The 22563-nt window shown below is 47.7% G+C and overlaps 1 protein-coding gene and 1 long non-coding RNA gene across 8 annotated transcripts in view; one reads left to right on the top strand and one right to left on the bottom strand.

Annotated features, from left to right (window-relative positions):
- LOC131513690 (uncharacterized) lies at positions 1 to 19340 on the top strand. 6 transcript variants are annotated; one of them, XR_009262719.1, is made up of 5 exons: positions 1 to 396; positions 2123 to 2252; positions 3303 to 3425; positions 9025 to 9196; positions 9476 to 10289. It is a non-coding gene; the product is annotated as an uncharacterized LOC131513690 (long non-coding RNA). The 6 variants fall into 6 exon arrangements; XR_009262718.1 differs by lacking the exons at positions 9025 to 9196; positions 9476 to 10289 and adding an exon at positions 18618 to 19340 and having other exon boundaries at positions 9 to 396; XR_009262715.1 differs by having other exon boundaries at positions 9 to 396; positions 9025 to 10289.
- Positions 4198 to 22563, bottom strand: part of ALDH5A1 (aldehyde dehydrogenase 5 family member A1) — a 27531-nt gene continuing 9165 nt past the window's right edge. For both annotated transcript variants that reach the window (XM_058732847.1, XM_058732846.1), the window contains 6 exons: positions 18927 to 19070; positions 16904 to 17047; positions 14701 to 14859; positions 10157 to 10326; positions 8517 to 8575; positions 4198 to 7538 (listed from right to left, as the gene is read on the bottom strand). In XM_058732847.1, the coding sequence (XP_058588830.1) occupies positions 7333 to 7538; positions 8517 to 8575; positions 10157 to 10326; positions 14701 to 14859; positions 16904 to 17047; positions 18927 to 19070 (882 nt within the window). In that variant the 3' untranslated portion in view covers positions 4198 to 7332. The remainder of the gene's footprint in view (positions 7539 to 8516; positions 8576 to 10156; positions 10327 to 14700; positions 14860 to 16903; positions 17048 to 18926; positions 19071 to 22563) is intronic.

Raw genomic sequence — 22563 nt, forward strand, 5'->3', positions numbered from 1 at the left:
CCTGCAGAGAGCTCCCTGCCGGTTCTGGGGCGCTGGAGGGCCCGTCCCGCAGGGGGCCTGCTCGTCCTGCGCGAGGCCCCCACCTCTGCCCCGACGTTAACGGCCGAGCGCTCCCTGCCGGAGGAGGCCTGCAGCTGGCGAAGGTGTGCGGACCGAAGCCTTAGCCCCCAACCCGGTTTCTCCCCACCGCGGAACCCGCGTGTTTTCTGTGTACCTCGACTGTGTGCCTCCCGCGTGGTCGCGTTCCCAGCTGTGAACTCTGGAACGGTGGCGTGTCACCTGTCGGTTCCCTAAAGCCTCACAGCCGTGCCTGCCTGTTACATGGGCTGCTTATGAGCGAGCCAGCCACTGGGTTGGGGTAGAAGTCTTGGCATCAAAGCTTCGTTGACTTAAATGGTACGTGAGGTATAGCGGACTCATAATAACTGCAAACACGTAGTACAGCTTGGTAAGTGTTGGTGTGTGTACAACCGGGAAAACGTCACCACGGTTGAGATGAAATTTTCTCTGACTCTTGGTAACCTCTCCCTCCCCAGGCAAGCCGATCCACTGTCACTACAGATTAGCTGGAGTATCCAAGAGTTTCATATAAATGGGATCGTATAGTATACATCCACTTTTGGAGCTTTTTATCCGTCACGTTTCCTCCTTTCCAAGCCATTTAAATGAATCCATTAGCAACTTGGACCAGGAAAATACTTGCTGAAGTAAAAGAGCCCTGTAATGGGGATGGGACTACTGTGGTTACCTAAACTAGGTTCAGGGCTCCAAGGTCGCCCTCCGTCCTGCGAGAGCTCTGTATTCATTCACTGAGAGACCCAAACTGCCCTTTGCGTCAAATCTTTATAATCTGAACAGTGATGACTTTCCACTATTGCAAATACATTCAAAACAAAAAACCTCTCAGTCTGAGCCCACCTGAAACTTAGCATAAACTCTTACTTTAAAGCTTCCCCAAAGCAGAAATGTTTTCCTTTTGATCTTGGGGGAAAGTGAAACATTTTCTGGCATCTAGAGAGAGAGCTGTAGTCCAAAGACTTCCCTGAAAAACTGGTCATTCCAAAGGGTTGCAGGTAGGGCCTGGCAGTGCTCCATTTCTTTCTCTGGTGCCCAGTCACAAGGTGTCCCCAGTTTGTGAAGATTCAGCGAGTTCACTTACATACGCTTTTCTTTGCATGCACGTTACACTTGAATGAAAATTTAACAAGAAACCTGGCCAAGTGACTGTACTTTCAAAGCCAGCTAAGTATAAAGAGATAGTAGGAGGGATTTCCTTGGTGGGGGTGAAACAGCTCCGTATCTTGATCATGGCAGTGACTGCACAAACCTACCTACTAATGTGCTTAAGTTGGATCACACATATCTAAACATACATGAAAACTGGGCAAACTGGCAGAAGGGCTGACTTAATAGTATGATACTAATTAATGTCAGTTTCCTGCTATTGGTTCTGTAAGCAGTAGCCTCTGGGGGAAAATGGGTGCAAGTTACAGAGGAATCTGTTCCTTTTGCAGCCTCTTGTGAATTTGTAATTATTTCAGAATAAAGGGTGGAAAGATGTTGAGAGGAAACAGATTCATGATTAACAGGGAAATGCTAAAAGCTTTTCCGTTAATGTCAGGAACAGGTTAAACAAAAATGCAAAGCCAGCTTGTCTCCAGCTAAACAGAGAGTCTCCCTTTTTGAGATGAGTTTAGTGAATGGACAAATTTCCTGTATTTGAAGCCTACTTAGTATTATCACCTCTGTCCTCCTGAAGGTGATGAGCCCAGAGTTGAAGGCCTGAGTCGTTAGCACAACAGAGAGAAAGCTCAGTCTTCCCTAATCTGACCAAGTACCTGCAAAAACATCCGTGTCCTCGGACACTGGGACAGAGGACTGTCTGTGGCCTAACCTGTGGCGATACCGTTCTCGTTAGCTGATAAAAATAGATGAGAAGTAAACTTGCAGACTGCTGATTTCCAAACCCATTTCCATTCATTTATAAATAACATGTGCAAATAGCATATGTTGGTTAGCTTTTCCACACTCTCAGAATAAGTAGGACCTGCTGTTTTTCCAGAGAGGTTTCCCAGACCTCATAAATGAAGACCACACTAATTTGCTGTTTAATTTGTTGCAGGCTAAATTAGAAACAAAGCCGTAGCAGGTGAACCTTTACTGAGTGAATGGAAGGAAAGGTAGGAAGATGGAAAATAACGCTTCTAAGTAATGGCCTAGGCTGAGCACGTAAAAACCCCACAAATTAAGAGGTAAGTGGAGAGTTTTCTGCTGGTAATGAAGTAATTTTAAAAATCAAAATCAAAAACAGCTTCAGTGGAAAACTATGCATTGTCTATACACAGCAAAGGGTTATTTCCTGGGTTATCTGCTTCTCACACTCATTGCCCTGGAGGCATTTTCTGACTTTAACATTGTAGAGAAGAAAGGTGCCAAATGCAAATTCTGTCCGTCCTAGGATTTGACTGATTTCCCTCCTACACAGTGTGTTTCCATTTCTCGTCCGTTTCAGTGTTGTGCATCCATACAAGTTTGGGGAGCTTTTGGCTTCTCCTTTCCACTGGTTATAATACCCTTACCAGGTTCCTCATGAATGAATTAAATACAATACTACAATATGTTCATTTTTTTTTTAAGTTTATTTACTTACTTTGAGAGAGAGCAGAGGAGGGGCAAAGAGAGAGAGAATCCCTAGCAGGCTCCATGCTGTCAGCACAGAGCCCAGTGTGGGGACCTGACCCACAAAGTGTCAGATCGTGACCTAAGCCAAAATCAGGAGTCCAACACTTAACCGACTGAGCCACCCTGGCGCCCCGCCCCCCATGTTCATTTTTTTTAAAAATCAAAGCAGGTGATGGGGCGCCTGAGTGGCTCAGTCAGTTAAGCATCCGACTTCAGCTCAGGTCATGATCTCATGGTCTGTGAGATCAAGCCCTGCGTCAGGTTCTGCACTGACAGCTCAGAGCCTAGAGCCTGCTTTGGGTCCTGTGGTCTCCCTCTCTCTCTGTTCCTCCCCTGTTCATGCTCTGTCTCTCTCTCAAAAATAAATAAGCATTAAAAAAATCAAATCAGGTGAAAAGAAATGCATGAGATCAGTGGAATGACAAAGAGACGTATCCAGTGGCACTGCTCTTTCTTCTAATGAAAAATCTACCTTTGTTCAATGTCACATTCGGCAAGGTCACATGAAATTTCTTAAAATATAAACGAACAGTGGGTGAAAATATACATTGTTAAAATAATTAACAGTGATTATATCTGAAGAGCAGAGTTTCAGGGAATTTCTTCCCCATACCTTTCAGTATCGGAAAAACCCAAACTTGGGAAAAAGTACATAATGGATTAACAGGAAGAGCAGAAGAGTGAGGCTGGCAAATGTGGAAAGCTGGAGAATATGCTGTTACGTGGCCACGCTTACAAACCAGGTATGTTTTCCGTTCAGTTTGGCAAACATCTAATGAGGCACACAGGACAGAGGTCGGGATACAAAATTTCATCTGCAGGCTCCTGGCCTGAGGCATTCACAGACTACAGGTCTCCAGGGAGGGAGCTCTATTTACCCATGAAGGAGGGGAAAAATAACTTTCCATCTATGCTTCTGTGTTCTTGGCTGAGCCCCCTGCCCTGAAATCTACAGGAACAAGGAAGAAACACACAGAAGTTGATGAACAGGCATGCCTCATGCAAACATGGGAGACACGGGGGAGAATGAGGAACAGAGAGGTGGCTCAACCCTTTGGCTTACAGAGCACCTTCAACAAAGAACGATCAGTGTGCAGAGAATTGGCAGGACAGAGGGAAGCAGTCGTAGGCTTTCAAGGCCAGTTGGGAGATAAAGGCCAGTTGGGAAAATCTGTTATATAGATTCCTTTGGTGCCCTCTCCAGGCTGACTGGGTCTTGAGTCATCTCCAGAGACCAACCTCAGTCCTTCCTAGAGGATGGGGCACCTTTGAAAACAGGTCCGGCTTTTAAGAAAATAGGGGGAAGGCAGAGAGCTTTTCTGGCATCTGCTTCTCCAGGGCATCTTCAGCTCACAATAATCTTTATGCCAAAGCAGCAGGCTTGGGATGGTGTAGTCTGCTAAGAGTCTTCATACATATCTGAACTGGTCTAATAATATCCAATGTAAACTGAAAATGAACCGGCAAGGAAAAAAAACCCACCACCACCAGAGACCCTAACGCAGAAACAGGAAATTCTGTTCATACAACATTTATTAATTAAACATACACACATATGGCACACACACACACACAAATCACCATATAACTATTATTCAAGTAAAATGCTGTCTCACATAGCTGCACATGAATAATTAAAATCCCGGTCTCCAGCCTTCTGAGAAGGCAGTCACGTGCTACAATCGAAAGTTAGTAAGTTACCAATAAAATAGATTTCTTTGCATTGTGCTTCTGATCTCTTTTCACGGAGTCTTTCCATGAGAATAAGGGAAAAAAGACACAACACGTGGCCTAAAATCGTGTTTGAAAGCCACTCAAAGGGGTAAATACAACAGATGAAGATAGGTCGTTGCAATGAGAATCCTTGCCCAGCTGGGGAAAGGAAACTGAGGAGTTTTCTCTAGGCCGCCAGACTTGTGTTATCTGGATAATTTCACCTGAGTCCTCGATAATTGCTGGCAAATTCTTGGTGAGAACTCGTTGGAGCGATGCCCAGAAAAGTGCTTCTTACACAGGTGTTCAATAAAATAAGAGAATGCCTGGTAAACGCAGGAGGATCAGTATCTCCCTCAGGCTCGGGATCTCTAGATCAGGGGACAGCCAACGTGTTCTGTAAAGAGTCGGAGTAAATGACGTAGGCTTTGCAGGCCTTACTGGCTCGGGCGCCAGTATTCAGCTCTGCTCACAAAGTGGCCATGGATCCAATGTGAAACGAATGGGCGTGGCTGTGTTTCAATAGAGTTTTATGGATAGAATCGAAAATCTGAATCTCCACATGATTTTGTGTCGTGAAATACTGTCCTTTTGACCCCCCCCTCCCCCCCCCCCCCCTGTCATTTGGAAACACAAACGCCATCCTCCGCTCCGGGTTGTACAGAAACAGGTGGCAGGCCACACTTGGCTTGTGAGCTGTAGTTTGCCAGCTCCTGGCCACACATGCTCATGTTGTTGAAAAACAAACCCTGAAAGACACTTTTCTTTCTTCCCACAACCCGGAACAATTTTACTAAACAGCAACCTATTTCCTTCCCAAATTATTTTAATTACAAAATTAATCAAAGATACCGCAATGAGTCTCTGAACCTGAATTTACCTGGTGGGCCAAATATACAAGAAAACTCAAATCTGCCACCCAGCCAAGGGATCCACTGGTTTTGCAAAGTGACACATGTAACTTTGAGCGTATTCTCTCAACACCTCCAAGCATCCGTGTTCCTGACTTCTAACAAATAACATTATAGGAATTTTATTAACAGAAAACAGATGGACATGCCCAAATCCTAATTAGAATGTTCTATAAAACAAGCCCCAAATTATAAAAACAAAAGGTAGAAATAAGCTGTCAATATGCTGCGGATGTGACTCTTGACAGGGCCCGGGGGAGGCATGTCACCAGGAGGCAGATTTCTGGTCCTTCCTCCTGTGGGTATCGGGATGTGGCTGGAGTGAGGCAGGCTAAGTCAAGGGAGCTCCAGCACCGGCTCTAAGTTCCTCCGTCCCCATGGGCATTCTGGACCGCTAGTGACTTACCCAAGGCTTCCCCGTGGCGGAGGGACAAATGCTAAGTCACAGTGTGGAAATGGGGGGAGGGGTAGGAACTACTTTTTCCTTCGACTACCCAGAATACCCACAGAGTGTCAGTGGATTCTGCACACAGAGAGTAGGAAGGGAAAGAGCTTCCTCTCTGCCTGTACAGCCAGGAACAGCCTTTATTCCTTTTCCTCAGTGTATCCATATGCATGGGAGACATGTCCAGAAAGGCCTAGAATTTTCTTAATCAGAGCTCCTCTTTCCAAGTGAAAGGAAACACCATCATTTTTGTTACAAATAATGAGCTGTAAAAACTTACTGGAGAAGACATGCCTGAATTTAAAGGCCTCGCGCCTCTTCCATTAGGTGGACTGGCAATTATGGAAATTCATTTTCCTCTTGGGATCACTGTGGGGAGGCTGCTTGCTCTTGGGGGTGAGGACGGGAAGGGCAGGCTGCGGGCGACAGCTGCTCAGTCTTGGGTAGGAGTGCAGGTGGGCCCCAGCCTTCCTCACCTTGCAAAGCCACAGCTGGATTGGGGGGCAGGGAGGGGCTCTGCCGCTACTAAGAATAATGGTCCCTTTACTGGCACCGAATTTTCTTTCTTTCTTTTTTTGCAAACATTTCGGTTTCTGTTGGCCTCGCAATCTCCCATTGAACTAAGCAAGCCACATACAGCATCTCTCCTCTGCATGAGGGACGGACTGCTGAATGGCGCATCTACGGGAACTAAGCTCCCCCCCCACCCCCCAAGGGCTGCCGGGCCACGCCTTTGTGCCTTCCCTTCTCCCAGCTGCCTCTGCTGCTCTCTGCTTTCCGCCTAGGCTGACTTCCTGAAGGAGAATGGAATGGAATGGAAATGGAAATGGAAATGAAATGGAAAGCAGGATGGAGATGAGAGCATGGTCTTTAAGTAGTAAATTTAGAATGATGAAGCTTTAACTGAAACGGTCCCGGGGCGCCCAGCTGACTCAGTCAGTGGAGCACGTGACTCTTGACCTTGGGGTCGTGAGTTTGAGCCCCATGCTGGGTGTAGAGATTACTGAAAAATAAGCTTAAGAAAAAAGGTCCAGAAAAAGAGGCGTGTTCCTTCTTTCCTCACAGAAACACAGGAGATTCTGTGCTACTTCGAAGTCTTAAAAATGATCAATTCAGTCTCTGTGGCAACATTTAGGAATACACGGCACGGGCGTGTAGAGCTGAGCCAGGAGATTGACAGGGACGGTGGGCCCACCTCTGCCTGGCCTGTCCTCATGCTCAGGGGTCCTCCGGGCAGCCCTCTCTGGTGTGAGCTCAGAGCCACAGGGGAGATGGTCATGGCCCAGGCAGTGATGAGCCTCTGGGATGGGACACCCAGCTCTTGGTGGAGTCCCAGGGCTTCGCTCTATATACGCAGTGCTGGTTCTTGGGGGGTCTGCGCCCCAGACGTGTGGCATCTGCTGGTCCCTCATTAGGTAAGGGGAGGGGTGGGGCTCACCTGTGCTTAAGATCATGAGTATTGGAGGAGTTTGAAAAATCCCTAATTCCACTAACCTAGAAGTTCACCTAGAATAATGGATGGCATGTCCCCGTATGTGCACGTCAGCTTCCTTTTTTTATTTTTTAAAGCACTGACGAGTCCTACAAGCCCCCGAAACACACGTATTTGAGCTCTAGGTACTCGTCGATGCCGTACTTGGACCCCTCTCTCCCGAGGCCAGACTGCTTCACCCCGCCGAAAGGACACTCCACAGAGGAGATCAGCCCCTCGTTCACGCCCACCATGCCCACTTCCAGCCGCTCCGCCACTCTCCAGATCTGGGCTGGGTCTTGAGAGTAAAAATAACCTGTCAGGGGAAGAAAGGGCACACGCAGCTTATACAGTCGTTACAGACGTCGCGTCTAAAGCAGAGGGTGCCACAGGCGACCTCTGTCTAGTCCTTTTCAGCGTTTCCTTTCATCACGCCCATCGCCACCACCCTTTACGAACTGAACCCATGTGGCCCCCGGGCCCAGAATCTCTCTCCTCCCATCTCTGCCTAACACAGATGGCCTAGTGCAGGCTGCGGCCTCCTCTCCCCGCATCCTGTTGGGAAGGGACGAAAGGCGCGCTGGGCGCAGTGTCACCGAGGCACTCGGGCACACGTCCTACTGCAGCCTCGTGACAGGTCTGCACAGGCAGCTGGGGGAAGGGCCTCCCCAGTGTGCGTGGCCTTCCTCCAGTTCCACGTACTTCGCTCACCCCCAGAGGGGAAGCTGCGACCGAGCAACAGTGTTTCTATGTCTTTGTATCTTCCTCAGCGCGCTCCCCTCAGCTCCCCTCACTGCGGATGCTAAATGCAGATTTGCCAGTGCATTTATGTGCATACGCTGGTGTCCCGGCAGTGGGATACGTCCCGTGGCCACCCTGACCATCTCCGAACTAAAAGGACGGTGGCCACTCAGGCTCCGTCTGCACGCACGGTCATTGCTACTTTCAGGGTCCCTGCAGCTCCCCTGGGTCTGGTTCAGGCCGCCAGGAGTCAGGCGGAGTGGAAGAAAAAGACGTGAACTTCCAGGCATCAAGCATCTGAGAACGTGGGAATTTTGGGGTGTGCGCTTCTCCACCCACAAGCTGCCCCCCAGCTCTCACCAGGAGCTCCCAAATGTGGGAAGGACCAGACAGGAGGCCATGACCTTGCACCGACCCGCTCGTGCCCCGAAAAGCAGCAGAACACATGCTACAATGGCGTTTCTGACTCAAAACCCAGGGGGATGTTTGAAAGGCAAACACCAGCATCGGTTCCAGGAGTGGTTCTGATTCCCGCAGAGCCGGGAGCGCCTACCTGCCAGCCCGACGTCAGCTGCGTTAGCGATCGCCACAGCCTCCTCCTCTGTGTCGAACCTGCCAGAGTTAAAGGGGTTGTCAGCAAAATCTGTAGGGGAGAGGGCAAAGAAAACCGGCTCTCTGGTCTCCTGACTTGTTTCCTGAATAATGGCACGGGGTAAGTCGGGAGATCTGCAGAGACCCCAGGGCCGAGCACGGGAGCAAAGAGCCCCGCTGCTCAACACACACGGTTCCTCTCTGGTGAGAACGAGAGGCAAGCAGGCTGGCCATACGGAACAGCGGCGACTCGGGAACGTCAAACCAAATGCCTTCAAAAAGGATCACTGCTCTTGCTGCCTACCGAGACTTTGTAACAATCAGCAACCACTTTAGAAGCAAGCTGTCCCCAGGAAGGGGGGGGGACGGGGGGGGGCAGGGCTCTGCGTGCGTGCGCTCCTCCCTGAGATGAACAGCAGAGAAACCAAAGCCCCTTGCGGCCCCTTCCAGCTGTATCCCTTTCTTTCCAGAACAAGATTTGAGAAGCATTCTTCCGGGGCAAAGGGCTCTGAGCACCCCAGTTCTTAAATTCAGAGATCTGCCAGCAGCAGGAGCCAGCCATCTCTCTCGAGGAGACGGAGAAGGATAACAAACAGAATGATCTACAAGCCAGGAGGCAGCAACAGTGGGACAGAAAAAGATGTAAGAAACGGATAAGCATCCACAGCAAAACAAGGGAGAATGAGGAAGTGGGGAGACTCCATTATGGGGAAGAACAAAAAAGTGGAGATAGCATGGATGACAGTAACTGAAGGAACACGGTGGGTGGGCTGGGTGGCCCAGTGTATGTATCTCAGGAATGGATGGCTCAGCGGGCAGGTGGCAGGGAGGGGATGTCCCAGAAGGTGTCGGGAACAGATGAGGAGGTACGATGAACAGAGCGAAGAGGAGTGGGGTGACGCGGACGTGTCTCTATCACAGACTTCCTAGAGGCCGTTATGGAACGAATGGAGGGGAGAGAAAAACCTGCTGGAGAAACAGTGACCGGCAATTTCCCGGGACCAGACACACACCTTAGATATTCAAGGAAGACATTAGGACCGCAGCGTGCAGACGCTCATGACGTGCCTCACCGGTAGAACTTAACGTCAGAGACCATGAGAAATCTTCATAGTCTCCAAAAAAGAAAAACTAGATCCTTTTCAAAGAAACAAGAACCAGACACCAACTTTCTCAGTAACGACTCCAGAAATAAGGAGACCGAGAAATGATACAGCGTTGAACCTAGAAGTTTATCCAGGTTGATTATTACTGACTTTTGAACGTGAGACACAACATCACCTAAGAGCGCAGTGAGTGCATTTCCCTAACTCCCTTGAAAGAACTCTTTGAGGATGTGCTCTGAGGAGAAGAAAAATGATTTCAGCAGAAAACACAAAAGTCAGGAGGCAAAGTAAAGAAGCTGCTGAATTCTGTGCTCTGCATAGGCAATGATAAAAACAAATTATTTTAGAACCATGAATGGGAGTTGTTCTTCTGCTGACACTACACAGCCCTGCCTCTGCAGCCCCCCGTCCCAGCCCCAGGGCCTTGAAACGGCACTCGAACCGCATTCCTTTCTTGGTGTCCTCCTTCCCCAATCCACCCGCTGGGTGGTCTTACTTGATAACTGGTGCCAGAGGCCCAAACGTCTCTTCGTGAGAGCAGAGCATGTCCCTGGTGACATTGCTGAGCAGTGTGGGCTCAAAGAAGTTTTTTCCAAGTTGGTGTCGCTTCCCGCCTGTCACAACAGTGGCGCCTTTGGACACCGCGTCATTCACGTGTTTCTCTACCTGCGTGAAGAGAAGAGGAGGAGCCCGGGACAGCGGGCTTGAAGATACGTTGGAGAGGATACAATCTCTTAGAATGTTAAATCTGCAGAAAACTGTGCTTTTCTTCATTTCTTTTTCTTAAAAAAACAGGTTGAGAACGAGGTGCCCTGATGCCTTCTAGGTAGAAAGAACCAAATACGTGGAGACGCAGAGGCAGGAGGAGGGCATGTGGCAGGTGCAATGCCGCCTTCCCCTGCTCTTTGTTTTTTGCTGTTCCATTCTACTATTTGTTGAAGGGTCTGGTATGACCTGATGTCCTTCTGGGCCTGGCACCCTGAAGTTGCCCTGACATTTGTTCTTTGCACTCTTTTTTGTTTTTGTTTTTTAACTTTATTTCTTTTGAGAGAAAGAGAGCGAGGGATGGCAGAGAGAGAGAGTGAGAGAGAGTGACTGGCTCCCAAGCAGGGTCTGCGCTGTCAGCACAGAGCCCAACGTAAGGCTCGTGAGGTTATACCTGAGCCAAAACCAAGACTCGGATGCTTAACTGACTGAGCCCCCAGGCGCCTCTGTTCTCACACTCTTGAGTTGGCTCCGAGTTCTTGGGTGCCATGCTGTCCTCTTCACTTTCACTTTGTTCTAATACATTCTTCTCAAGTGGTCATTTTGAAAAAGGTGCACTGAAAATGGTGTGCTTCCTGAGTTTCCTGACACTGCGTGTCTCACGGTTTTGTTTTTGTTTCTTTTTTTTTAGGGGGGTGCAAAAGTAGCTTTTGAAAGCACAGGGACAGGACCCATGGGCAGGAAGAGCTGCCTGCCATGTCTGATGTTTTTACCTTGTGTCGGTTGGTGGTGGAATTGTCATCCAATTTTCCTTCAGAACGCTAAGCACACGTCTCTATTTCTAGTGTTGTTGAAGAGCGCTTCAAAAATTGTTCTTGCTCCTTGGCAGGTAGCTTTTCCCCCATCTCTGGAAGCTTTCAGGATCTTCTCTGTTCCTGACACTCCACTGTTCGAGCAGAACGGATCTGGGCTTTCTGCTTTCCTTCCACTTGGCAGTTGGTAAAGTCTTTCCCCCCTGGCTCTGAGTTTTCATTTCTCATTTTTTTGATAATGCTACTTCTTCCATGTCTGTTCTAGAGTTCCTGTAGCTAAAATGGATATGCCTCTCACCTCAGATTAATTCTGATTTCTTTTCAAATTTGTCATATTTTTCATTTGTCTTTAAAAAAAAAAAACAACTTGTATTTATTAAGTAATGTCTACACCCAACATGGGGCTCAAACTCATGACCCCAAGATCAAGTCACATGCTCTATAGACTGAACCAGCCAGGTGCCCCTCATCTCTTTATCTTTTGCTTTAAATTCTCCTTGGTTCTGCCTTCCGTCTTCATCTACTGATGTTTTAAAAAAATTTGGCCATCATGTGCTTAATTTCTGAAAACTCTCTTGTTCTCACTGCCTCAATTTTCACAGGACCTGCTTTTGTTTTGTAGATGCGCTATCTTCTCAGAAGCACACGGATGACGCTCTGAGATCCTCAGAAAATTCCTTTCTGTTCCCAGACTCATCTGCTTCCTTGAGGGTCAGGTGTTCCTCTCATTGCTGAGGGTTTGCTCCAAACCCTGGCTGTTCACCTTCCTCGTGAAGGACTGGCTGGGTGACGTGGGTGGCCTTTACAGTTTCCGGTCTCTCCCCTGAACAAGGGGACAACGGCAAGCTCAGGTTTATTCTGACTTGGCAGGCTTCACGTTAGGGACAGCCCCTGTCCCCAGAGGGCAAAGGCACACCAACTGAGGTTGGAGCTGTAGCTCACCTCCTGCCCAGAGCAAATGCCTACACTCTCCTGGTGGTGGCTGCAAGGTGCAATGGTGTAGGGACGGCCCAGAAAACTGTACAAAATATAATTAGTTGGCGCCATGTTTCCCCTGCTCCCATTCCTACCCTACCCACTTCTAGAAAGTTCCATCCTAAAAAATGGCACCCACTTCCCCTACAGGCTTCCCCTGGGAATGCTTTTTCTGCTTTGACTTTTGTATTAGCACCATCCATTCCTCCTTCCAGAAGTTCTCCACAACCTTTGGTCCCCGGAGACCTCCCAGGGGAGGACTTTTATTCTTGGCAGAATATGCCACGGGATTTCAGGAAAGGTGAAAACTGGCTGGGGCACACTCCACCCTCCAGAACCACCCTTTTTAATCCCTCGCCCCCTAACATGCTCTCAGGGTCCACTGTCTGCAACAAACCCCATTAGCCGTCATGGCTTACCTTCCATGATTTATAGCTCGAAAACTAATATATTTAACAAGGTCCACCTCTTTGCCCCCAGAGAGAATATGGTCTGCCCTTTTCTGGTCATATTAGATGTCATGTGCAGTGTCCCCCCCCACCCAAATTTACCCTGTGACTGTGGGTATACTAAAGCAGGCACAATGGATTTTTGCAGACGAGAGGTTTTCTACTAAACTCTGAAAAACATCCTTCACCTTCCTTGTTCGAAGTCCTGGGACACAGCGCCCTCTAGAGGCCAATGGTTGCACCTTCACTTTGGCAGGAACACCAAAATCTCTAGGACAGTGGTCTCCCAGGCTGGCAAATTAAAAATAGCGGGGGCACTTGAAAAACTCTCAGTGCTGAGGCCCTACTCACACCCCGTCTCCTCGGGAAGGACTCTGGCATCTGCAGTTGTGAAAGGCACAGGGCGGGTTAAGAACCAGCACTCTGTCCCTCGAGCCACAGCTAGTTCAGACCCAAATTGTCTCCACTGGCAATCAAGGCACAGGGTCCAAAGTCACATCAAAAATGCAGGTGGTGCCAGCATACACTTTAACGCATGTTCTCTACTAGGGCAATGCCAAGGCAATCACTAGACAGTTATCAGAGCTCTGTCAAACCTCAGTGCTCCCCTTGGCTCCCGCTGGGTGAGGCAACAGACGTGGGTCTTTGGGCCACCTCCTTTCTTCCCTGCACATCAATCTCCAGCCTCCATTTTCTGTCCAACTTAAATTATTCCATTAAAATCCTTTCTATTAATAGAGACTTATCTAAAGAGCATACTGGATGTTCGTATCACAAGAAAGTTCCTTGCAAGTAACTCTAAAAAGGATAAGGTTTTCCCCCCTTATTTATTTAATTCCAGGGTCATTAACATACCACGTTCTAGTAGTTTCTGGTATATAATATAGTGATTCAACAGTTCCAGACATCACCCAGTGTTCATCATGATCGGTGTACTCCTAAATCCCCATCACCTATTTCACCCACCTCTTTCCCCCTCTGGTGACCACCAGTGTGTTCTCTGTGGTTAAAAGTCTGATTTTTCTTGAGTCATTTCTTTGTTTTTTTTTCTTAAATTCCACATATGGTTGAAATCTTATGGTATTTGTCTTTCTCCGACTGACTTATTTCACTTCACGTTATACCCTCTAGATCCATCCATTTGTTGCAAATGGCAAGATTTCATTCCTTTTTTTTTTTTTTTATGGCTGAGTAATGTGCCGTTGTATATATGTAGTACATCTTCTTTATTTAAAAGGATTATGTTTTAAAACAGGAGATTATGTTTTAAAACACCAAGGGCAGAACTCTCGCCCAGCTAGTGATCTATCTAGACCGTGACTTTCTTTGAACAAACAGATCCTTTCTAAAAGCAGTCTCTCTCTCCTGGCATTTGTAAATACTGGGTGTGGCTTCTGTTCCTCTGCATCTCCCTACCAGATGCTTTTGCCAAGGATTCTTCTGAAGGGCATTTTGTTGTCAATGGAAGCCAGCATTTCAGCTGAAACACCCATGATTTCAAAAATAAAACCAGTCTTCCTTTCCTTTTAGCTGTTCAAAAATTTAAAGAACTTTGTCTTTCAAGATCCTAATTCCTGAGGCAGCCAGGGATAGAATGATCACCACTATCAGAGAAAATTTAGGGAGGGCAGTAGGAGATCTAAAGTAACAGAGCTCGGGGCGCCTGGGTGGCTCGGTCGGTTAAGCGTCTGCCATCAGATCAGGTCATAATCTCATGGTTCGAGTCTGAGCCCCGTGTTGGGCTCTGTGCTGACAACTTGGATCCTGGAGCCTGCTTCGGATTCTGTGTCCGCCTCTCTCTCTCTGCCTCTCCCCAACATGTGCGTGCATGTGTTCTCTCTCTCTCTCTTTCTCAAAAATAAACATTAAAAATAAAGTGACATCTCACGAGCGCTCAGTGTAATGACAGAGCCAGAAAAGCTTATAAGCCAGATGATATCATTTATTTAATTCATGCAAATGGGCAGAAATTCACTTTTTTCTGATTTCTCCATTGTTTCCAAAACAGCCTTGCTGGGCACCTTACTAAAGTGTTTTTTGCTAGTTAAAGCTCTTGACACTGAAACCATGAAATTTAACAGAAAAGCAAATGAACTTACCTTTTCTACCGCCTTTTCATCAATTAATGGGCCTTGAGTAGTTCTCTCCTCAAATCCATTACCCACATGCAGGTTCGTTTTAATTGCCTCGGCAAACTTCTTCACAAAGGAATCGTGGATACCCCTTTGCACCAAGAAACGGTTTGAGCAAACGCAAGTCTGGACAGAAAAAAAACCCACACCAAATTCACAAGACCATTTGTCAGAAGCTACTGACCCAACCAATAAACGTGTCACTGTTGCTATCAGATACTCAATGTGAAAACACTTCCCCAAGTGGCTCTTGTCCTGTGTCCAACCTGCCATATTCCTCCCCATGGGGTCGGGGCCCTGAAGACGAATGCACAAAGTGCTCGTTCTTCTCCAACCTCGTCCATAGCTGCCTCACCTCGAGGTTAGACAAGTAAGCAAGTACAAACATCTGCACAAAAAAGAGAAAGCCACCTGACTCAAGTTTTTTCCAAAGGGTTAAGTAAGCCATTATGAAACAAACAGGAAGAAAAAAGGAGCATAAAAAAACAGTAACTCCACGAGAGACAGTGATGCTGCAGTGACAGAGCAGGAGCAGGAAGGAAGGCAGTCAAAGACTGACTTCTATCTCCTAGCTTATTAAACTATTTAAGGGTTTGGCTGAATTTGACATTTTGAAAATGGCCGTTCTTCCATGTCAACCTAAATTATTGAAAAGACCTTTGCTTATTTTTTCCTAATTAGACCTAATATTTTAAAATTATAAAATACAACCACATTATAGGAATTGCAGTTATCACTGATAGATTTTCTTCCCGTATGTTTTTCTTAATCATGTATTTTTCTAGTAGAAACTATCTACTTATATATAGATAGATAATTTTGCATCCTGTGCATTTTTACTGGCTTAAATCAACATACCTCAAAGTTGTAGCTTTATAACTCTGAAGGTTACACATATTGGCATTTTATGTTTCTAAAAGAAAACACAGGTATTTCGGAGACAACCAAGCTATTTAAGGTTATATGAAAGGGGAAAAATTAATTACCAAAGGTCAACACAAGGATGAAAACTATTTGATACAGAGTATTATACAAGATTTCACCTTTTTTCCCCCACAATATAACCTTTCAGGGAGTTTTTATTCTGTCTCTGGAATGCATTTAAAACCACTTATTGGGGCACCTGGGTGGCTCAGTCCATTGAGCGTCTAACTCTTGATTTCAGCTCAGGTCATGATCTCATGGATCATGGTATCGAGCCCCAAGTCGGGCTCCATGCTGCCAACATGGAGCCTGCTTGGGATTCTCCCTCTTTCTCTCTGCCCCTCCCCTACTCACATGAGCTTTTGCAAAATAAATAAATAAACTTAAAAAAAAAAATAAAACCACTTATTGATGGTACTCTGAGACAAAGTGCTTAAGGATATTTTGTAAGAAGCCAGGTTTCTGGCAACAGCCTGGAGAGAAACCAGGAGACAGGCCCCTTGGTCCACAGTCCCAGCTCCTTAGCAGTACTGGCTGGCACTATGACCCAGGGACGTAACACTTCAAGTCAAACAGTCTCTCCAGAGTTTCGTTGCCTCATCTATAAAATGCAGGGTTTGTATCAGGTCACTTTGAAGGTCCACACCAGATGTGTTATTCCGAGATTTCCTTGGAGGTGTGAACTCGGGCCGCCACTCCGATGGCAACCTGGACACCCCCTGGGCACCTGTACCGTGTGCCTGTCACGCCGCCTCCACCTCAGGGACAGTGAGACCCAGGCAGCAGGGCTTTGAGTTTTTCCAGAACCATCTCAACATTTTCCTACTTTCTTTTTCTTAAGACTGTGGGCCTCAGACCCCAGCTGTTCAGGCTGTTTTGTGTCTGAGGAGATGACTTTACCTGCGCAGCAGAGAAAAGCCTGGTGAGGGAAAACTGAAGATAATAACTAAGGTGAGGGAATAACTGACGAGTAGGAAGAGAACAGTTTGATTAAAAAAAAAAAAAATCCGTTCATGAAATTCCTCGTTACACCTTATTTCCATTTGGACCTCTGAGCCCAGAACAGTCACTGGCAAAAAGAGGGCCTTAAGAAATACGTGCCCAAAGAGTAAAGAAAGAATTACGGAAGGAACCTACAAGTCTCCTTCCAGGAGGTGAGTCAGGTGGTAAGATCCTTGTGAAACGCGCGCGCGCGCGCACACACACACACACACACACACACCCTGAAAATCGCCGCAGGACTCACCTGTCCAGAGTTCCTAAATTTGGATGCCATGGCTCCCGCGACAGCCTGGTCCACGTTGGCACTGTCGAAGACGATGAACGGGGCGTGGCCGCCCAGCTCCATGGAGACCCTCTTCACAGAGCCAGCTGCGTGGTGCAGCAGTATCTGCACCAGAGCACAGACTCCGTGAGCACCAGGCAGGAGCAGCCACCCACCACCCGCACCGGTAAGCCTCTGTTTCCCACAACTCCCCAGCAGTGGAAAAGCCAGGCGCACGGTAGTGTACGTGGGATGAGTGTCTGTATAAGAAAAGGAGGAAATGAGAACATCTATTTCTAGGGGCACCTGGGCGGCTCAATCGGTTAAGCGTCTGACTCTTGGTTTCGGCGCAGGGCTTGCAGTTCATGGGATCGAGCCCTGCATCAGGCTCTGCACTGACAGTGTAGAACCCGCTTGGGATTCTCTCTCTCGGGATTCTCTCCCTCTCTCCCTCTCTGCCCTTTTCCCGCTGGTGCTCACACATTCTTTCTCTCTCTCAAAAATAAGACAGAACACATATCTCTATTTGATGAACAGTAGGAAGGTAACAAACAAAGAGTATTTACTTATAGAAGGGAGGGAGTCAGGAGCAGGAGAGAGCCTTCTGAATGTGAGCGTGTTTACATCGTCTGGCTTCTTGAACCATCTAAGTGTATTACCTATTAAAAAATTATGTGGTGGGGCGCCTGGGTGGCTCAGTAGGTTAAGTGTCCCACCTCGGGTCAGGGCATGATCTCACTGCTCATGAGTTCGAGCCCCACATCGGGCTCTGTGCTGACAGCTCAGAGCCTGGAGCCTGTTTCAGATTCTGTGTCTCCCTCTCTCTGCCCCTCCCCCACTCACACTCTGTCTCTCGCTCTCTCTCAAAAATAAATAAATGTTAAAAGAAATAAAAGAATTAAAAAACTTTACGGGACAATTGGCTTAATCATAATAGAGGGAAGATAATAAAATCTCCCAGAATCCCATAGCCCATAGCTTACCACTGATAAAATTTTGGGGTATACTGATTCAGAATATGGTCACACACACAAGTTCATATATATGTACTTCCTCTTTTTTTTTATAAAGAAAACAGAATGGTAGCTTTACACAGTTTTGTAACCTTTATCTTCCCAATTAACCACGTATCTGGAGCATCTTAACACTTTCATAGCACTTTATACCATATTCCTTTAGTGTAACACTATAACGTGAAGATTCTCTTATGTTAGTACATGTTTCTAGAACATTCTTTTTTTTAATATTTATTTTTGGGAGAGCGCAAGCAGGGGAGGGGCAGAGAGAGGGGGACAGAGGATCTGAAGCAGGCTCTGGGCTGACAGCAGCGAGCCGGATGTGAGGCTCAAACTCACAAACTGTGAGATCATGATCTGAGCTGAAGTCAGACGCTCAACTAAGCCACCCAGGCACCCCTAGAACATTCCTTTATTCCATCGCATGACTGTTTCATAAATTTATTTAGCCCCCATCTGTTGGAAATTTAGCTTCCTAATTCCTTGCTGTTAAAAATAACACTGCAATTATTCTCTCAGTATAAATTTGTAGAACGATGCACAACTGTAAAGCTTTTTAAGGAAACGAACAAAAAGGCCTTTCTATTTCTGTAAGGACCTTTCTACTACCTACAATTTTTGTTCAATTCCAAGACCTCCATTCCAACATCAGTTGTATGTTTCTGGAAACTTTATTCCAGATCATGAAAGAAATGCGCATCTCACAACTGAGGAAACACAACGGATAGATTTCAGCCACTTCCCAGGCAACAAATCCTGAGAGCTCCAGCTGTGCCAACCCCTCCGTATGGTCAGAAGCCTGGGTCAGGTTCACAGTAAGGGACACTATCCAAAAATGTCTCCAGAGGATGATCAGACATTATGCAACAAACCTTTCAACACTCTGCTGAGAATGTTCCTTAAGAGGTTGATAACGATGAACTAGTATTTTCACAGTCTCCAAGGAAAATAGAACGACATCTGTTTTCTCTGACACTTAAGTCACGTACCTTTCCGGTAGCTGTTGAGCCAGTAAAGGAGATTTTGGACACCAGAGGGTCAGTACAAAGTGCTTCTCCTACTTCCTTGGCCTTCGCTCTGGAGCAGGGAATGACGTTGTACACGCCTGGAGGAATTGCAGCCTGGTCCGCGAGCTACAGAAACGGCGGGGGGGGGGGGGGGGGGTGCAGCACGTGATCAAACCGGAACCGGGAAGAGAGAAACAGCTGTTTAAATCCAAAACGTACTGGGGGAAATACTAAATTGACCTTGGGGACAGAATAAGAATATATTTGGGCCTGAAATGAGATCCTTATTCATGCCAAGGTGATACTGTGTTGTCACACACTGAGCTATTTTACGGCATGAGTTTTCATGCCACTTTCTGTTTTCAAAAATAAAGAGAAAAAACAAAACCGAAAAAAGCCCCTTGGATTTCTTCCCTGAAAAATGGGAGGAGAGTTCAAGAAGTTTGGGGTTCACCTGTAGAAGGCGCGCAGGGGGCAGAGCCGCCCACAGGTGACCTCGCAGGGCAGCGGCGAGGAAAGGGAGGCGACGTCCGGGCCGCACACCAGGGCCGAAGGGAGCCAGCACGCCCACCCGCCAGCGCCCGGGCCCGGACCCGGACCCCGCGCTCCTTCCACACTGACCCTCCTTGGGTCAGCCGTTGCAGGAATCACCGTCACGTCCGAACCTCCTGAACAGTCAACACCGCAGGAACCTGACTGGGGATTCTGGGAAGACGGTGGGAACAGCAGAGTGCTGCACCCTCTCTGAGTCCCCTCGTAAACCCAGCGAGGGCGACGACACGGCCAAACCGAAGTATCGGGGACGAGATGGGCAGCGGCGTGCGCAGGACGGTCGGCGTGCTTACCGCGCCGCTGCGCTCACCCGTCCGACTGCCCGGCCGTCCGCCGCGAAGACGGCAGTCGGGACAACCGCGTGGCCGCCCCCGCCCGCTGCGCGGGCACCGGGCACCCGCCCCGCAGCCTTGTGGGAGAACCAGGAGCCTGGCGGCTTGCTCCGGCCCCACCGGTGGGTGCGGACGGAAGCCGTGCGACGGGCGGGCCTCGGAGGAGCCCAAGCGACCCCCAGGTGCTCGCGGAACGCAGGGCAGGCGCCCCCAGAGCAGCCGCTGTGACCGCCCAGCGCAGCAGCAGGTGCCGGCCAGAGACTCCGCACAGAGGACGGAGGCGGGGGTGAGGGGGGTTGGGGGGGCGGGCGCGGGAGGACCGACGGGCGCGGGGGAAGACCAAAGGGCCCCGGGGGGGGGGGCGGGAGGGGGAGAGGTGCTGGGCACGGCCCCGGGAGCGTGTGATAAGGGGCAGAAGGCCCAGTTTACAGCGGGAAGGAGTGGTGCAGCCAGGAATCTCCGAGAGAAAAAAGGTGCTCTATGGAGTTAGAGAGTCAGGCCTCCTTTTAAAAGTTTAGGAAAACCAGGGGCGCCTGGGAGGCTCAGTTGGTTAAGTGTCCAACTTTGGCTCAGGTCATGATCTCACAGTCCGTGGGTTCAAGCCCGGAGTTGGGCTCTGTGCTGACAGTGCAGAGTCAGCTTGGGATCCTCTCTTTCCCTCTCTCTCTGCCCCTCAAATAAACTTTAAAAAAAGAATAAAAGTTTAGGGAAACTAACTTCATATAAAAATAGAGTGCTCACCAAAATATCCAAATCCCATACAACGCTAGTAAAAGGAAAAAAAAAGAAAGAGCATGAGGCGCAGAAAGCCTCCTTTTTGACAAGAGCATTCCAGAAAGATGTGCCCACAAGCAGATTAAAACTGTAATTTACTACTGGTGCACCTGGGTGGCTCAGTCGGTGAAGTGTCTGACTTCGGCTCAGGTCATGATCTCATGGTTCATGGGTTGGAGCCCCACATCCGGCTGTGTGCTGACAGCTCAGAGTCTGGAGCCTGCTTGGGATTCTGTGTCTCCCTCTCTCTCTGCCCCTCCCCTGCTCACACTGTCTCTGTCTCGCAAAAATAAATAAACATTGAAAAAAATTTTTTTAAAAACCTGTAATTTACTATGAAATAAAAAGTTTTTTAATTGTAACAAGATACAAAACAGCAACATAAAATTAGAGAAATTTTGGAAATGAGGTAAGGGAGCGCAGGAAAGAATTAGACATACAAGGAAAAACTAATTTCAGAAATGAAAAGCAAACCAGAAGGAACTCAAGAACAACCTAACGGATAATCCCTTTATGGAAAACAGAAGGTGAAGAAGATATTCTTAAAAAAAAAAAATTCTTTTAGTGTTTGTTTTTGCAAGAGAGGGAGAGAGAGAGAGAGAATGAGGAGAAGTGCAGAGAGAGGGGGAGAGACAGAATCCAAAGCAGGCTCCAGGCTCTGAACTATCAGCACAGAGCCCGACATGGGGCTTGAACCCATGAACCGTGAGATCCTGACCTAGCTGAAGCCGAGTGCTTAACCAACTGAACCACCCAGGTGCCCCAAGAAGAAGATATTCTTAAAGATTAGGGAAATGATGTCTCTCTCTCCCTCTCTGCCCTCCCCTACTTGTGCTCTCTCTCTCTCTCAAAATAAATGAGTAAACTTAAAAAAAAAAGTTTACGGAGACGATGAAAAAGGGTACAAGAGAGTGACAAAAAAGACTGACCACGGGGATGATAGGAATTTCTGGAGAAGTAAACCGACCACGGGTGAAGGACAAACTCTGAAAACCGCCCAGGAAGGAAGCTCTCAGAGACGACATGAGTTCAGTGCAAACGCCCAGGAGCCGACTCCAGGAGGCCGCCATCGACCAAAAATGTGACAACCTGGGCTTCATTAAGGACAATACTTGCAAGGGATCTAAACTCATCAAATACATTAAAATCCACGATACTTAAAAAAACAGATGACTTGGTGACCTTCGGCAGTTGGTAGGAATGAATAGGTTATTAATTTGAGACACTGGTAAACAGAAAGAAGGAAATCAGGCATGTATGTGGTCTTTTTCTATGTGAATTTACTGCTGGGTGACCAAGCAGGAGATAACGAGAGGATGTGTTACAGAAATGCTCTAGTGAATAAATGAAATGGAAAAATTCAGGGGCGCCCAGCTGGCTCAGTCCAGGGGGTGTGTGACTCTTGATCTCCAGGTTGTGAGTTTGAGCCCCATGATGGGTGTGATTACTTAAAAAAAAAAAAAAAAAAAAAAAGAACAAATGAAAGAATTCAAAGATCACCATTTCTGTAACTCGTAACCAGTTAACACACCAGGCGGCACTGACCAGCACCCCACCCCCCGCCCACCGCCAACCTCACAAGACCAGAGACGACTGTGCATCCTAACAGGACACCAGGAGACCCAACCCAAGTCCGATGAGGTGTCTGGACGAAGTTTACAGAGGTTTTTAGAAACGTGGTCCTGAGCCTTTCCAATCGACACAGATGTGTGTTTCTGAATAAGTTTCGTAAGCAGGACGGATCTACTGGCTGTATAGGAACTGGCCCCGAACACCATAATTTGTAGGAACCATGCCATTAACCTATACCTTCGCCCGAGGAACCTAATGAGAAGGTTCACGTACACACATCGTACAGATTTAAGGATTATTTCAAGGAAAACTATAACAGCTCATCTAGAAAAAAAGCCTCCCGTTCAGTTAATGTTTCCTGTTGGTCTCTGAGATAAGGTGCCCTTGGC

The sequence above is a fragment of the Neofelis nebulosa genome, chromosome 6 (genome assembly GCF_028018385.1).
Source record: "Neofelis nebulosa isolate mNeoNeb1 chromosome 6, mNeoNeb1.pri, whole genome shotgun sequence".
Classification (NCBI taxonomy): domain Eukaryota; kingdom Metazoa; phylum Chordata; class Mammalia; order Carnivora; family Felidae; genus Neofelis; species Neofelis nebulosa.